The sequence below is a fragment of the Dendrobates tinctorius genome, unplaced genomic scaffold (assembly GCF_039654945.1).
Source record: "Dendrobates tinctorius isolate UK_male_01 unplaced genomic scaffold, ASM3965494v1 ptg000089l, whole genome shotgun sequence".
In the NCBI taxonomy this organism is placed as follows: domain Eukaryota; kingdom Metazoa; phylum Chordata; class Amphibia; order Anura; family Dendrobatidae; genus Dendrobates; species Dendrobates tinctorius.
The window spans coordinates 12,332,112-12,349,240 of record NW_027361757.1 but is presented as its reverse complement, the minus strand read 5'-3'; the positions used below and the strand labels follow the sequence as shown (position 1 = coordinate 12,349,240).

Sequence of the window (17,129 nt, the reverse complement as noted above, 5' to 3'; positions counted from 1 at the left end):
TGCGCCTGCTCCCTGGTCGCTCTGTCTGCACGGCTCCCTGGCTGCTCTGTCTGCACGGCCCCTTAGCCGCTCTGTCGGCACGGCTCCCTAGCCGCTATGCCGCACTCCTGCGGCTCAGCCTACTCCACACTCCTGCCTATATCCATACCTGCACCACCTTTGTGAACAGGTCCAAATCCTGTTGCAGCATACATCACTCCCTCCTGCCTACACCTGCTGTGTGAACAGGTCCCTACCTGCTCCTTCTCATACCACGCCAATCTGTCCTGTGTCCCCAAGCCGTGCCCGCCTGTCCTGTGTCTCCAAGCCGTGCCCACCTGTCCTGTGTCTCCAAGCCGTGCCCGCCTGTCCTGTGTCTCCAAGCCGTGCCTGCCTGTCCTGTGTCTCCAAGCCGTGCCCGCCTGTCCTGTGTCTCCAAGCCGTGCCCGCCTGTCCTGTGTCTCCAAGCCGTGCCCGCCTGTCCTGTGTCTCCAAGCCGTGCCCGCCTGTCCTGTGTCTCCTAGCCACGCCTGCTTGCCCAGTGTCTCAGCCATGCCTGTCGTGTCTACCTGCCTGCCTGTCTATAGCTTCTGTCAAAGTGACTTGTCCCCGAGTGGGACCAGCAGCCACAGCCAGACACCACCCTGGAGTGGCACCCGACAGCTATCTGCCGCACAAGCCTGACCTCACCATCAGAGGCTCCAGTGAAGACCGAGGTAGCTGTAGTAGTCATGTCCCTTCCAGGGTAGTCTGGTTTATGGTCGAGTGGGGCTACAAACCCCCGGCTCACGCCATTCAGCCAAGGCGCGAGCGTGACAGTTTGCACAGGCCATGGTCCCCGCTGAGTCCCATGTCCTTCTGCTTGCAGAGCTTGAGGGACTTTCTCTCTGCCAGTATGAGCATCTGGAAGAATTTGTTCCGCCCTGTGTGGTTCCGATTGTTGAGACTTCTGAACCCATCAGTGTCTCCAATGCCATCTACAACCAGCTCCTGGCTTATGAGAGGCTTGACCCTGAAGATCCTCCAAGGTTCTATGGAGATCCTAAGGAGTGCCAAGGGTTCCTGGAGCAGTGCCTGCGGTACATTGAGTGGAATTCAGCCTGTTTCCCCTCTGATTGGGTCAAAGTGGGATATATAATGTCCTACTTAGCGGGAGAAGCTTTGATGTGGATCTGTCCCCTCTGGGAAGCAGGGGATCCTATCATCACGGACCTAGAGGCCTTCCTAGTGGCCTTCCGTAAAGCCTTTGAAGTACCCAGTCCAGCTACGTCTGCCAAGTCTTCCCTTTCCAGATCTGAGAGGCGCGCCAGACAGGCGAAAACAGTGAAGAAACAACCTCGTCAGACCGCGACCGCCGTCCGAAACCCTCTAGTTCCTCCACTCGTTAAAGCAGCGACTCGAGTTGAACCCAAGAAGACTGTTAAGACTGGGCTGGCAAAGCAGCAGCCTGAAACCAGTCGTAAGATGGGCATACAGTATTGCTGCGGTTGTGTGGAATACCCGGACGGCTTCTGTCCGAGGGAGCGCAAGCTCCAAAACCTTGGGTCAGTGGGAGAGGCTGCCCTTGGTAAGAGTCCCTCCTCTTCACTAAGATCGGTGACTGTTCGTGTGCCTTGTGGGAGCTTCGGCCCTGCAGATGTGTTAAAGCTGCAAGCCAGACGGAGTCTGTGTAGGGTTCCTGTTCCACAGCTCCAGAATCCGGTGACGGTGTTTGGTGATGGTCGTGCCCTACTTATGAACAGTCGAGTGTCGAAGGGACAACTACAGCTCCAAATCGGAGCATTATATTTGGAGAAGTTTATTTTACACTTGCTGACCAGTTTGCCCATCGGTCCTTCTGAGCCGGATACTCTACTGCCCGTTCCTGTCCGAAGACCCAGTATGGTGCCGCACTTGGAGCTACCTAGTCACCAAAGATATCTAGTTCCAATGTTACAAGGTCAGGCTACAGTGTTACCTTCCCCATCTGTTCTGCTGGCTATTGGGTCATGGTGTGCTGATGTCACTGAAGAAAAGGAAGCAGTGGCGCCCTCTCCACACACCTCCTGTGACCAGTTCCCAGAAGCATCCCTGTCGCTTGAAAATTTTTCTTTAGGCCATGGGCAGAAGATGGATCCATTATGTATGCCTCCAGCTTCCATTTGACAGGTGGGTGAAGAGGTTGGAACAGTGACCCACGTATCTCCATTTCTCACCAACCTGGAAGAGGAGGACCAGTTTTTTCAGGGTAACAGGCTGAAGTGGCTCCCTGTATGTATGCCTCCAGCTTCCATTTGCCTAGTTGGTGAAGATACCTGGGCAGAGATGCTTCCTCCTGATCCTAAGGAGGAGGTCCAATTTTCTTGGGATATCGGGCTGAAGTTGGACTCAGTGAAGGTCTCTTCTGTTTCCAGCTGGCCGGCTGATGTAGGGGTCAAGTCTGAGGCTTCCAGGTCCCTGCTTTCTGCCACCCAGGAGAACGAAATCCAAGTCCTTTTACCCTCTGTGTTGGAAGCGGACTCCATCGGGCACCAAGAAGCTTGGCACTCCGAGATTCCTGATGGCACACATATTCCACCATACCTGAAGGATGTCGTGTCAACCTGGACTGTGTATGGTCCCATACTCCTTCAGGTCATTCTGGCAGGCTTGAGGAAGAGGGGCCGTAAAGGGGGGGTACTGTAACAACCCTGCTGGCATTACTGCATGGCCTCCCATCCCCCGCACACCAACTTACTTTCTGCTTCAAGCCATGCTGTGAATTCTGTCTGTTGCCAGCTCTGTGCCTCTGCTCTCCATGTTTCCAGACTGTGTGTATAGGGGGGCGGCGCCTGAACTCTCTGGTTCTTACGTAGTCAGGGTGCACCTGTGTAATATGTCCCTTACCAATCACCTAGAGCCCTTGACTATTTAGTTTCGCCACTCCCACTGAAACATTGCCTGTGCAATGTCTAAACTCAGTTAGCTCCTTGCTTCTGAGCCAGCCAGGCCCTGTCCTATGTCTTGCCTTCTCTGAAGGCTCTTACTGCGTATTCTTGTGTCTTGGTACCTTGCCTAGCATTTCTCTGTCCGCCTTCCAGGAGGCGGAATATCCTGGCCCTTGAGTCTTGTTCCCTGTGCCTTGTCTGTTCTCTGTCCACCTGCCAGAAGGCAGAATATCCTGGTCCTTGTGCCTTTGTCCCTGTGTCTCTGTCTGAACTCAGTCTTACCTCTGTCAGTCTCCTTGTCTGTGTTTCCTTCTCTGCCGTGTCTTTCCTTGTGTCCTCCCTATCTGTGCGTCTGCTCCCTGGTCGCTCTGTCTGCACGGCTCCCTAGCCGCTCTGCCGGCTCGGCTCGCTAGCCGCTCTGCCCGCTCGGCTCCCTAGCCGCTCTGCCCGCTCGGCTCCTTAGCCGCTCTGCCCGCTCGGCTCCCTAGCCGCTCTGTCCGCTTGGCTCCCTAGCCGCTCTGCCCGCTCGGCTCTCTAGCCGCTCAGCCTGCCCGGCTCCCTTGCTGCCCAGCCTACGCCGCACTCCTGCGGCTCAGCCTACTCCACACTCCTGCCTATATCCATACCTGCACCTCCTGTGTGAACAGGTCCAAATCCTGTTCCAGCATACACCACTCCCTCCTGCCTACACCTGCTGTGTGAACAGGTCCCTACCTGATCCTTCTCATACCACGCCAATCTGTCCTGTGTCCCCAAGCCGTGCCCGCCTGTCCTGTGTCCCCAAGCCGTGCCCGCCTGTCCTGTGTCTCCAAGCCGTGCCCGCCTGTCCTGTGTCTCCAAGCCGTGCCTGCCTGTCCTGTGTCTCCAAGCCGTGCCCGCCTGTCCTGTGTCTCCAAGCCGTGCCCGCCTGTCCTGTGTCTCCAAGCCGTGCCCGCCAGTCCTGTGTCTCCAAGCCGTGCCCGCCAGTCCTGTGTCTCCTAGCCACGCCTGCTTGCCCAGTGTCTCAGCCGTGCCTGTCGTGTCTACCTGCCTGCCTGTCTATAGCTTCTGTCAAAGTGACTTGTCCCAGAGTGGGACCAGCAGCCACAGCCAGACACCACCCTGGAGTGGCACCCGACAGCTATCTGCCGCACAAGCCTGACCTCACCATCAGAGGCTCCAGTGAAGACCAAGGTAGCTGTCGTAGTCACACCCCTTCCAGGGCAGTCTGGTTTGTGGTCCAGTGGGGCCACAAACCCCCGGCTCGCGCCATTCAGCCAAGGCGCGAGCGTGACAGCTTGCATTAGCTGTTCAGACACCTGTTTGAGGGTCAGTTCTTCCTGCTCATTCTCCTCTTCTCCCCCAGGGGGACGGCTTTTTCGCTGAGCTTGTGAAGGATTATTTTTGGGAACCCGTACACTTTCAGAGGGGTCGGGTCTGGCATATTCTTTTAATTTTTCTGCTGCTGCTGATCCTTTAGATTGACTCAATCAGTGACAGTGCAGCGCAACAGGACAATCAGAGGTGCAGGCTCTGGGGGCTTTCCCCCAATTATATGCACAGCAGGGCTTGTAAAAGGAGATATATCTCAGAAGCAGCTCCTATGTAGTGGGGGGGGGGTCATCACATGGATCAGGAAGGGCAGTGTCTGGTGCTGCAGCAGCAAGGTTTGGGTTTGTCACAGCCAGGGGGGGATAGAGACCACAGCCTCCGCACAGACAGCAGCAGTGGGGGGTACAGAAGTCCCCACAGAAGTGGCACCAGCGGCACAGTGAATCTATTAACGAACGGGAGGAACGCAGGGCCCAATTTTTCAGGGCACTCACCGCGAGTCAGTTGTGTCCTCAGGATGTGAGTTACCATCCGGTAGCACTGTGGCAATGAAAGCTGGACGCCGCAGCTCTTACTGATGGAGCAGGCGGCGGGGCCTGCACGAGGTGGCGGCCATCTTAAGACGCATGCTCTGGTTCCCCCTGCTTTCAGCTCACCAGAGCTACTTCACGTCTCTCAGTGGGGTCCACCGGGGTCCCCGGCATCCAGATGTCACAAATGCTGACAGGTATGTTGCAATTATGAGGCCACAGACGCAGGATGGAAGCAGGATTTTCAGGAGCTCTCTCAGTGTGCGTCCTTCTCCCTCGGCTACATAGCCATGCCCCAACCTCTATCACATTTGACTGTAGGTATAGTGTTCTTTTCGCATTCCATCTTCGGTAAACAGTAGAATGATATGCTTTAACAAAAAGCTCTGTCATGGGTCTCATCTGTCCCCAAAACGTTTTCCTAGAAGGATTTCAGCATATTCACGTACATTTTGGAAAACTTCAGTCTAGCTTTTTTTTTTGTCTCTCTGGCAACAGAGGGGTCCTCCTGAGTCTCCTACCATAGTGTTTCATTTCATTCAAATGTAGAAGGATAATTTGCACTGACACTGATGCACCCTGAGCCTGCAGGGCAGCTTGAATTTCTTTGGCACTTGATTGGGGCTGCTTATTCACCATCCAGACTATCCTGTGTTGCAAACTTTCATCAATTTTTCTCTGCCATCCACATCCAGGGAGATTAGCTGCAGTGGCATGGGTTGTAAACTTCTTGATTATTTTGCGCACTGTGGACAAAAGGGTCCGTTAAACATAGCGATATCGCTAGCAATATCGCTATAACGTCACTGGTTTTGTGACGCAGCAGCGATATTGCTAGCGATATCGCTACATGTGATACTTACCTCTGACTGGCTCCCCCGCTGGTTATCGCTGATTGCGTGAGAACGTCCTGGAACATTTCTCGTCGTCAGCTTCCTGCTGTGGCGACGAGCGACGTGTGGACACGGGCGGGAGGACGTTTTCATCGCCTCGCTGACAGTTAAGTAGCGACCGCCGACCGCTGCTATGTCGCTGGTGAGATCTGCCTGTTTGGCAGCTCACTAGTGACCACTTAGCGATGCACCAGCGATCCTGACCGCATCATATCGTTGTCGAGATTGCTGGTTCATCGCTAAGTGTAAGGATCCTAAAAGGAACATCAAGATATCTGGAGATGGACTTGTAACCTTGAGATTGTTGATATTGTTCAACTATTTTGGTTCTCAAGTCCTCAGTTCTTTTCTCATCTTTCTGTTCTCCATGCTTAAGCCCCGGTCACACATAGCGAGATCGCTAAAGCGTCACCGATTTTGTGACACAACAGCGACAGCGCTAGCGATCTCGCTACATGTGACACTTACCTCCGACCCGGCTCCCCGCTGGATATCGCTGATCGCACGAGATCATCCTGGTCCATTTCTCGTTGTCAGCTTCCTGCTGGCGCCGACGAGCAACTCCATGGATGCGGTAGGAAGTCGTCACCAGAGCCGCCGTCTGACAGGTAAGTAACGACCGCCGCTACGTCGCTGGTGAGATCTGCCTGTTTGGCAGCTCACTAGCGACCATTTAGCGATGCACCAGCGATCCTGACCGGGTCGTATTGTTGTCGGGATTGCTGGTGCATCGCTAATTGTAACGGGACCTTTAGTTTGGCACACAGACACACAATGCAAAGATTGAGTCAACTTCTACCCTTTTTATCTGGTTTCAGGTGTAATTTTCATATTGCACACACGTGTTACCTGCCACAGGTTAGTTTGAACGAGCATCATACAACTGAAATAAAGTTGCTTACCCACAGTTTTGGAAAGGTGCCAAGTTGAGTTTAGAACATTTGGATGTAGTCATGTACAGTATATAAATGATGAAATACATCATATAACTCAAGATTACCACAAGTACAAAGAACAAAAAGTTTGAATGACTTCTCAACTTTTAATGTTCTTTCAAATGTGAATCTGAATTTCATTCTTAAAGGACGTGACTAGGTATGGCAATAAAAAGGAAAAGGTATTCACCTTCACATGTTTTTTCGTCTACAGCCAGCACTCGTCCTTTCCCACAAGCACAGCGATGGGAGTTCTTCAGATTAATGCAGACCTCACTACAGCCACCATTATCTCGCTCACATTCATTTTCATCTGCAATACAAATAAATAAACTTGGTTGAAACCTCTCTCGTTGCACAAGCAGTCCAATCTGTGGGAAGTACTGTACAGAGAAGTAGAAACTAAGCAGAATGATATATAGCTTTGTGGGAAAAACTCAGCATGTTCATTGAAATCCTTGATATGTCCAGTGGGAGATCCTACTAATGATTGACAGTTGTTTCCACATGCAGAGTAACAGAGGGAAGACTGTCAATCACTGAATAAGACCACCCACTGGACTCATATGCATACAAACACCAGGAAATTATTCTAGGAAAATGTATATCAATCTGATCAGAACCTTCTGTCTGTAAAATCCTGCCTGCAGATCAGATACCATTTTCAACATCATTGGTTACCTTTAAGGCTCAAGTCATAGACGTTTTTCACCCTTACTCATTATTTTTACTTATACATACAGTGGGGGAAATAACTATTTGATCCCTTGCTGATTTTGTAAGTTTGCCCACTGAGAAAGACATGAACAGTCTATAATTTTAAGGGCAGGTTAATTTTAACATTGAGAGATAAAATATCAAAACTAAAATCCAGAAAATCATATTATATAAATTTAATTGCATTTTGCAGTGAGAAATAAGTATCTGAACAACCATTAACAGTTCTGGCTCCTACAGACCAGTTAGACGCTCCTAATCAACTTGTTACCTGCAGTAAAGACACCTGTCTCCTTTATAAAAGACTCCTGTCAACAGACTCAGTCAGACTCTAACCTCTACAACATGGGCAAGACCAAACGAGCTTTATAAGGATATCAGGGACAAGATCTTAGACCTGCACAAAGCTGGATTGGGCTACAAAACCATAAATAAGATGCTGGGTGAGAAGGAGACAACTGTTGGTGCAATAGTAAGAAAATGGAAGAAATACAAAATGACTGTCATTGGACATCGATCTGGGGCACCATGCAAAATCTCACCTCGTGGGATTTCCTTGATCAGGAGGAAGGTGAGAGCTCAGCCTAAAACTACACAGGAGGAACTTGTTAATGATCTCAAGGCAGCTGGGACCACAATCACCAAGAAAACCATTGGTAACACATTACGCCATAAAGGTTTAAAATCCTGCAAAGCCCACAAGGTCCCCCTACTCAAGAAGGCACATGTGCAGGCCCGTCTGAAGTTTGCCAATGAACATCTGGATGATTCTGTGAGTGATTGGAAGAAAGTGCTGTGGTCAGATGAGACAAAAATTGAGCTCTTTGGCATTAACTCATCTTGCCGTGTTTGGAGGAAGAGAAATGCTGCCTATGACCCAAAGAAAACCGACCTCACTGTCAAGCATGGAGGTGAAAACATGTTTTGGGAGTGTTTCTCTGCTAAAAGCACAAGACTACTTCACTGCATCAATGGGAGAATGGATGGAGCCATGTACCATAAAATCCTGAGTTACAACCTCCTTCCCTCCGCCAGAACATTAAAAATGGGTCGTGACTGGGTCTTCCAGCAAGTCAATGACCCAAAACATGCAGCTAAGGCAACAAATGTGTGGCCCAAAAAGAAGCACATTAAGGACATGGACTGGCCTAGCCAGTCTCCAGACATTAATCCTATAGAAAACTTAGGGAGTTGAAGCTCCAAATTGCCAAGCAACAGCCTGAAAATCTTAATGATTTAGAGATGATATGCAAAGAGGAGTGCACCAAAATATCCTCTTGATATGTGCGCAATCCTCATCAACAAGGGTTTTGCCACCAAGTACTAAGTCTTGTTTTCCAGAGGGATCAAATACTTATTTCTCACTGCAAAATTCAAATAACTTTATATAATTTATACAATGTGATTTTATGGATTTTATTTTTGATATTCTATCTCTCAATGTTAAAATTAACCTACCCTTAAAATTAGACTGTTCATGACTTTGTCAGTGGGCAAACTTACAAAATCAGCAAGAGATCAAATTATTTCCTGCAGTATGGTTGGTATAAGAGATCCTCGCGTTTTATCAAATTGCTGTCTGGTAGAAATTGAAAGGTCTTATTTTACATTTCATGATCATTTTAAAAGTCTGAATATTATTCTAGATGGATTTTATCAAGAGGACATTGAATCAGTAGTATTTGCTAAATCACTGATATCACTGAAAGTGGATCTCTCCTTCCATCCTCTGTTCCTTTCTGTATTTTTATCTTATTCGGTACGTTCTTTACAAGCGATATTAATAGCTCTACACTGTCCTATTTCTCTTGCAATTGCCATATTTCTAATATCATTCTGCAGGAATAAATGAATGGATCAGTAATAGCCGCTGGCAGATGATTTTTCCATCGTGTACCAAGTCAGAGGTGCTATAAATCAGACAGTATTCAGAGTCTACTTTTTTGGCAGATGAGAGCTAAAAATATTCTCGGCACTTCCTATCTAGTTCTGTTCTAGCCTGCTCATTTTGTAATGATAGAATGGTATTGCTGATTAGTCTTATATATCATATGCAAGGTAGGAGTTTATTGGCTCTTGTTATATAGGGTAATACTACAAAATAAAGTGTCCAGTAAGAGTTAAGAGAGTTTTTTGGCTTTTCCAATTAAAGAGAATGGCAATGCGCTGCACCTACCTTGTAGGTGGATGGAGGGATGGAATTAAAAGGCCACTTCAAACTGATGATCTAAAAGGGTGCCAAGCTTCTGACCGCCACTGATGCAATATTGATGGCCCATCCTAAAACTCTGGTACTGGAAAACCCATTTAAGTTTTTTTTTAAATTTTTTTAATTTCATATAATCGAAGATCTGCCTAAAAACCATTCATACAGACATTAATTCCTCCTCATTGCCCAGTGTAAACAGTGTCAACGATGTAACAGCAAATTATAGAATGCTTGTTTGTCGCTGGCAATTACTAAGGCATCAGAATCATTCTCTAATGTAATCATGGGATGAAATGTGAATTTTATGATTGTCAGTTATCAGTGTAAGTATAAAGATGGATGGCTTACTGGCTCATTTTAATAGCCAAGCTAGCGCCCTTTTTTTAACAGCCTTGACAATGAGGGTATGTGCACATGGGCTGGCTGGCACTTTTCAGCCTGGGGGGCAATCAAGGCAGTGGCCCTCCAGTTGCGGTGATTTTGCCCTGCTTGTCTTTTGCCGCAGCTTTAAAGCAGCAGAGATAACAGGCTTTAAAAACAGGGTGGTACATAGATATGGGAACAGAACGGAGCTAGCTGCATATATATGGAAGCAGAACCAAGCTTACTGCCTACATAGATACTGTAACAGAAGCAAGCTGACTACATAGACACGAGAACGGAACCAAGATTGTTAAGTAGATAAGGAAACAGACTGGAGCTTGCTACAGATATGGGAGCAGAACCAAGCTTACTACTGTGACGGCCGTCTGCTTATCTGGGCTGCAGTAGGAACAGCACCCTGAGTAACCCCGAGACCCTTAACCCCTATACAGGGATCTGGAATTGTAGCAAGGCCCAGGGGGTAGCTGTTTAGAGGAGCAGTGGACCAGAGCAGGACGGCCGCCAAGGGGTCAAAACTAAAACCTATAATCAAAGTCAGGAGGCAGGAGTCAGAGGCCGGAGGGCAGCAGAGGTACAAAGTCAGCAGACAGAAGGAGAGTCAAAAGTCCAGGCCAGGGTCAGTAAAACCAGGAGGGCAGCAAGGTACAAAATCAGCAGGCAGAAGGAGAGTCGGGAATCCAAGCAAAGGTCAGCGTCAAAATATCAGAATAGAGGCAGAGGTACAAAAACGGCAGGCAATAGAATGGTCAGAAATCCAGGCTGAGGTCAGAGTTTAACTATAGCAAATTACACAGTAGCACGCAGGGGAACCAAGAATATATCTGGCGGCTTGCAAGACCAGTCCCAAGGTATTTGAGGGATCAGGTCATCCCTCACAGGTTCCCAGACTAATGATGTAATCAGGACCGCACCCAGGACCAGGCCAGACGGACATGCAGTAAGCCCTACATGATTGACAGAGGGGCGGAGCCTGCAGCCACCAGATGCCCGCACAGGGGCCTCTTCTATGTCACCACCCTCACCCTGAGGCAAACCACGGCGCCTCCCAGTGGTCGAGGCAGGAATAGCCGTCCCCGAGTCTGACGGCGACGTGACGGCCCGGTGCCTCCTAGTGACCGAGACCGGAACAGCAGGCCCTGAGTCTGGCGGCGAAGTGTCAGTCTGGCGCCTCCTAGTGGCCGGAGCCGGAACAGCAGGCCTTGAGACTGGCGGCGACGTGCCAGTCCGGCGCCTCCTAGTGGCCGAAGCCGGAACAGCATGCCCTGAGTCTGACAGCGACGTGACAACTACAGAGATATGGGAGCATAATCGAGCTTACTCCAGAGATATGAGAGCAGAACCGAGCTTACTACAGAGATACGGGAGCAGAACCGAGCTTACTACAGAGATAAGGGAGCAGAACCGAGCTTACTACAGAGATAAGGGAGCAGAACCGAGCTTACTACAGAGATATGGGAGCAGAACCGAGCTTACTACAGAGATATGGGAGCAGAACCGAGCTTACTACAGAGATATGGGAGCAGAACCGAGCTTACTACAGAGATATGGGAGTAGAACCAAGCTTACCACAGAGATATGGGAGCAGAACCAAGCTTACTACAGAGATCTGGGAGCAGAACCGAGCTTACTACAGAGATATGGGAGCAGAACCGAGCTTACTACAGAGATATGGGAGCAGAACCAAGCTTACTATAGAGATATGGGAGCAGAACAGAGCTTACTACAGAGATATGGGAGCAGAAAAGAGCTCACTACAGAGATATGGCAGCAGAACCGAGCTTACTACAGAGATATGGCAGCAGAACCGAGCTTACTACAGAGATATGGGAGCAGAACAGAGCTTACTACAAAGATATGGGAGCAGAACAGAGCTTACTACAAAGATATGGCAGCAGAACCGAGCTTACTACAGAGATATAGGAGCAGAACCGAGCTTACTACAGAGATATAGGAGCAGAACGGAGCTTACTACAGAGATATAGGAGCAGAATGGAGCTTACTATAGAGATATGCGAGCAGAACGGTGCTTACTATAGAGCTATGGGAGCAGAACTGAGTTTACAACAAAGATATGGGAGCAGAACCAAGCTTACTGCGGAGATATAGATCAGAATGGCAAACACTCCAGAAATATGGGAGCAGAAAGGAGCATACTACAGATTTATGGGTGCAAAACCGAGCTTACTACTGAGATATGAGAGCAGAACCGAGATTACTACAGCGGTATGGGAGCAGAACCAAGCTCACTACAAAGATAAGGGAGCAGAACCTAGCTACCTACAGAGATTTGGAGGAGAACCAAGCTTACTATAGAGATATGGGAGCAGAACAAAGCTTACGCCAGAGATATGGGAGCAGAACCGAGCTTACTCCAGAGATATGGAAGCAGAACAGAGCTTACTACAGAGATATGGGAACAGAACCGAGCTTACTGCAGAGATATGGGAGCAGAACCAAGCTTACTACAGAGATATGGGAACAGATCCGAGCCTACTACAGAGATATGGGAGCAGAACTGAGCTTACTACAGAAATATAGGAGCAAAATGGAGCTTACTGCAGAGATATGGGAGTAGAACGGAGCTTACTACAGAAGTATAGGAGCAAAATGGAGCTTACTATAGAGCTATGGGAGCAGAACTGAGCTTACTACAGAGATATGGGAGCAGAACGGAGCTTACTACAGAGATATGGGAGCAGAACCGAGCTTACTATAGAAGTATAGGAGCAGAACCAAGCATACTATAGAGATATGGGAGCAGAACCGAGCCCTAAGAAAAAAATAATGGAACCTGGGTGCCCCTATCACTAACTAATAATGTCCCATTTATAACAAATAATGTCCACTCAGTGCCCAAAAAGCTCTGAATATACAGAATGATGGCCCTACATACCACAAAACACAATGCAATGGTCCCCAAAGCCCTTTATTATACATTGAGGAGCCCAGATCTCCCTATATATGGTAAAATGGCTACATAGCCCCTATATAAAATAAGATGTTCCCATTGCCCCTAAATAGTATGATGGTCCCCAAAGATCCTATATACAGCATGAAGGTCCCCCTGCCCCTATATACAGTATGAAGGTCCCCACTGCTCCCTGTATATAGTATGAAATCCCCATTACCCCCTATGTATATACAGTTGAAACCAGAAGTTTACATCCACTATATAAAATCACAAATCTGCATGTTTTTCTCTATCTGACATGAAATCAGAATAAATCTTTCCCGTTTTAGGTCATATGTGTCTTTTTATATAGTGTATGGAAACTTCTGGTTTCAACTGTATAGTATGATGGCCCCACTGCCCTGTATATATAGCATATAATTGTCTAATTCTGTCTGTCTGTCTGCAATGGAAATCCTGCCTTGCTGATTGGTCGCGGCAGTTAGGCCGCGACCAATCAGCGACAGTTGTTTAGTCGTCACGGCAACACGGCTGCATTGCTTATTGTACAGGCACATTACAGTCGTTAAAGGCATCACTGCTGCGTTGCTCATTACACAGGCACAGTCCTGTACATATTCTGGAGTACAATACATTAGGTAACAGCAGAAATGTGACTGCAGCTCTGGGTGTAACTGGAGTACAATACATTAGGTAAGATCTGAACAGTGACTGCAGCTCTGGCTGTAACAGGAGTATAATACATTAGGTAAGAGCAGAACAGTGACTGCAGCTCTGGGTGTAACTGGACTACAATACATTAGGTAAAAACAGTGACAGCAGATCTGAGAGTAACTGGAGTACAATACATTAGACAGCAGAACAGTGACAGCAGCTCTGGGTGTAACTGGAGTACAATACATTAGGTAACAGCAGAACAGTGACAGCAGCTCTGGGTGTAAATGGAGTACAATACATTAGGGTATGTGCACACGGTGCGGATTCTGCTGCGGATCCGCAGCGTTTCTGCAGCTGCGGGTCCGCAGCAGATTTAGGTGCGTTGTACAGTACCATTGTTTTCAATGGTAAACTGGAAAACGCAGTGCACATGCTGCGGATTTTTCCGCGCAGTTTTGCTACAGTTTACAATCCGCAGCATGTCAATTCTTTAGTGCAGAAACGCTGCAGTTTCACACCTCATCCATTATGAGGTGTAAAACCGCAGGTAAAACCGCAGATAAATCTATAGATTTATCTGCGGTTTTCACTACAAAATCCGCAGAGCCAAAAAACTCCGTGTGCACATAGCCTTAGGTAACAGCAGAACAGTGACTGCAGATCTGGGTGTAACTGGAGTACACTACATTAGGTAACAGCAGAACAGTGACTGCTGCTCTGGGTGTAACAGGAGGACATTAGGTAAGAGCAGAACGGTGACTGCAGCTCTGGGTGTAACTTGCGTACAATACTTTAGGTAAGTGCAGAACGGTGACTGCAGCTCTGGCTGTAACTGGAGTACAATACATTAGGTAACAGCAGAAAAGTGACAGCAGCTCCGGGTGTAACATGAGTATAATACACTAGATGGTGGCCCGATTCTATCGCATCGGGTAGTTTAGAGTCTCTGTTAAAATAAAAAATAGTTATATACTCACCTTCCGACGGCCCCCGGACTCTGTCCCGCCTCTCACCACGCTCCCGGCATCTTCCAGTCCCAGTAATGATTAACGAGAAGGGCCGGAGATGACGTCACACTTGCGAGAGCGCGATGTCATCAGCGGTGTTTCGCACAAAGCATTACTGGGACCGGAAGATGCAGGGAGCGTGGTGAGAGGAGGGACAGAGTCCGGGGGCCATCGGAAGGTGAGTATATTACTATTTTTTATTTTAACAGAGACTCTAGAATACACGATGCGATAGAATCGGACCACCATCTAGTATAGTATAAAGGTCCCCACTGCACCAAATAAATAGTTTGGTGGCCCCAGTTGCCCCCATGTATATAGTAGGATGGTCCCAGTTCCCTCATATATAAAGTATGATGGCCCCACAGCCCCATATTTATATATATATATATATATATATATATATATATATATATATATATATATTGTGAAGGCACCAGTTCTCCCCATACATATAGTAAGATATCCCCAGCTCACCCCATATATATGATGACCCCAGTTCCTATATATATAGTAGAATGGCTCCAGTTCCCCCATGTATATAGTAAGATGGCCCAAGTTCCCCCACATATATATTAGGATGGCCCCAGTTTCCCCACATATATAGTAGGATGGCCCCAGTTCCCCCACATATATAGCAGGATGGCCCCAGTTCCCCATGTATATAGTATGATAGCCCCAGACCCCCCCCTTGGATATAGTATGATGGCCCCAGTTCCCCCATATATATAGTAGGATGGACCCATTTCCCTCATATATAAAGGATGATAGCCCAAGTTCACTCATATATATAGTATGATGACCCCAGCACCCATATATACAGTATGGTGGTCCCAGTTCCACCCCATATACATAGTAGGATGGCCCCAGTCCCCATATATAGAGTAGGATGGCCCCAGTTCCACCACATATATAGTAGGATGGCCCCAGTTCCCCCACATATATAGTAGGATGGCCCCAGTTCCCCACCATATATAGTAGGATGGCCCCAGTTCCCCACCATATATAGTAGGATGGCCCCAGTTCCCCACCATATATAGTAGGATGGCCCCAGTTCCCCATGTATACAGTATGATAGCCCCAGACCCCCCCTTGTATATAGTATGATGGCCCCAGTTCCTATATATATATATATATATATATATATATATATATAGTAGGATGGCCCCATTTCTCTCACATAAATAGTAATATGACCATAGTTTCCTTATATATAAAGGATGATAGCCCCAGTTCACTCATATATAGTATGATGACCCCAGCACCCATATATACAGTATGGTGGTCCCAGTTCCACCCCATATACATAGTAGGATGGCCCCAGTCCCCATATATACAGTAGGAAGGCAGCAGTTTCCCCCCATATATACAGTAGGAAGGCAGCAGTTTCCCCCCCATATATACAGTAGGAAGGCAGCAGTTTCCCCCCCATATATACAGTAGGAAGGCAGCAGTTTCCCCCCATATATACAGTAGGATGGCCGCAGTTTCCCCCCATATATACAGTAGGATGGCCGCAGTTTCCCCCCATATATACAGTAGGATGGCCGCAGTTTCCCCCCCCATATATACAGTAAGATGGCCGCAGTTTCCCCCCCCATATATACAGTAGGATGGCCGCAGTTTCCCCCCATATATAGTAGGATGGCCGCAGTTTCCCCCCCATATATACAGTAGGATGGCCACAGTTTCCCCCCTATATATACAGTAGGATGGCCGCAGTTTCCCCCATATATAGTATGATGGCCGCAGTTCCCCCCCCCATATATAGTAGGATGGCTGCAGTTTCCCCCCCCATATATACAGTAGGATGGCCACAGTTCCCCCCATATATACAGTAGGATGGCCGCAGGTTCCCCCCATATATACAGTAGGATGGCCGCAGTTTCCCCCCCATATATACAGTAGGATGGCCGCAGTTTCCCCCCCATATATTCAGTAGGATGACCGCAGTTTCCCCCCCATATATACAGTAGGATGGCCGCAGTTTCCTTCCCATATATACAGTAGGATGGCTGCAGTTTCTCCACCATATATACAATAGGATGGCCGCAGTTTCCCCCATATGTACAGTATGATGGCCGCAGTTTCCCCCCCATATAATATATAGTATGATGGCCCCACAGCCCGTTCATATAAAAAATAATAAAAGTTTATACTCACCTCATCTTGATTCCTGGCAACGCGGCCTCCGTGTCCTCTTCTGGCCTGTAGACAACTGGAGCGGCGCGAGACAATGACATCATCGCGCCGCCTGCGTGCACATCACAGTCTGTCTCATAAGCCGCAGACCGCGGCCAGCAGGAGCTCGGGGCTGACATCAGTGTACCACTCAGAATACGCTAATGTCTCAGCCGCAACTTGTGAGAGTACGAGACTGTGATGTGCACGGCCGTGTCACAGCACAGCAGCCAGTCGGCCGCACGTAGTTCATTGTGCAGGGCCATCAGGCGGCCGGCCCTGCACAGCTGCTGGGGGAGCGGTCCGGGCAGGGCCGGCTCCAGGTTTTTGTGGGCCCCGGGCGAGACCGACTCAGTGGGCTCCTTTAACACGTACCACAATTCATGATGCACAGATATGGCAGAGAAATATAGGTATAGTACAATGCCAAAGATATCACTTACTTCTTACATTACATGAGTGATATCTATTGTAAATTCTACCATAGCTCAGAAACCAGCAAATCCTCG

General features: G+C 48.3%; 1 protein-coding gene across 1 annotated transcript in view; it reads right to left on the bottom strand.

Moving 5' to 3' along the window:
- Positions 1 to 17,129, bottom strand: part of OIT3 (oncoprotein induced transcript 3) — a 97,291-nt gene that overhangs the window by 56,605 nt on the left and 23,557 nt on the right. Inside the window, exon 4 of the mRNA XM_073585812.1 lies at positions 6,745 to 6,867. Within this exon, the coding sequence (XP_073441913.1) occupies positions 6,745 to 6,867 (123 nt within the window). The remainder of the gene's footprint in view (positions 1 to 6,744; positions 6,868 to 17,129) is intronic.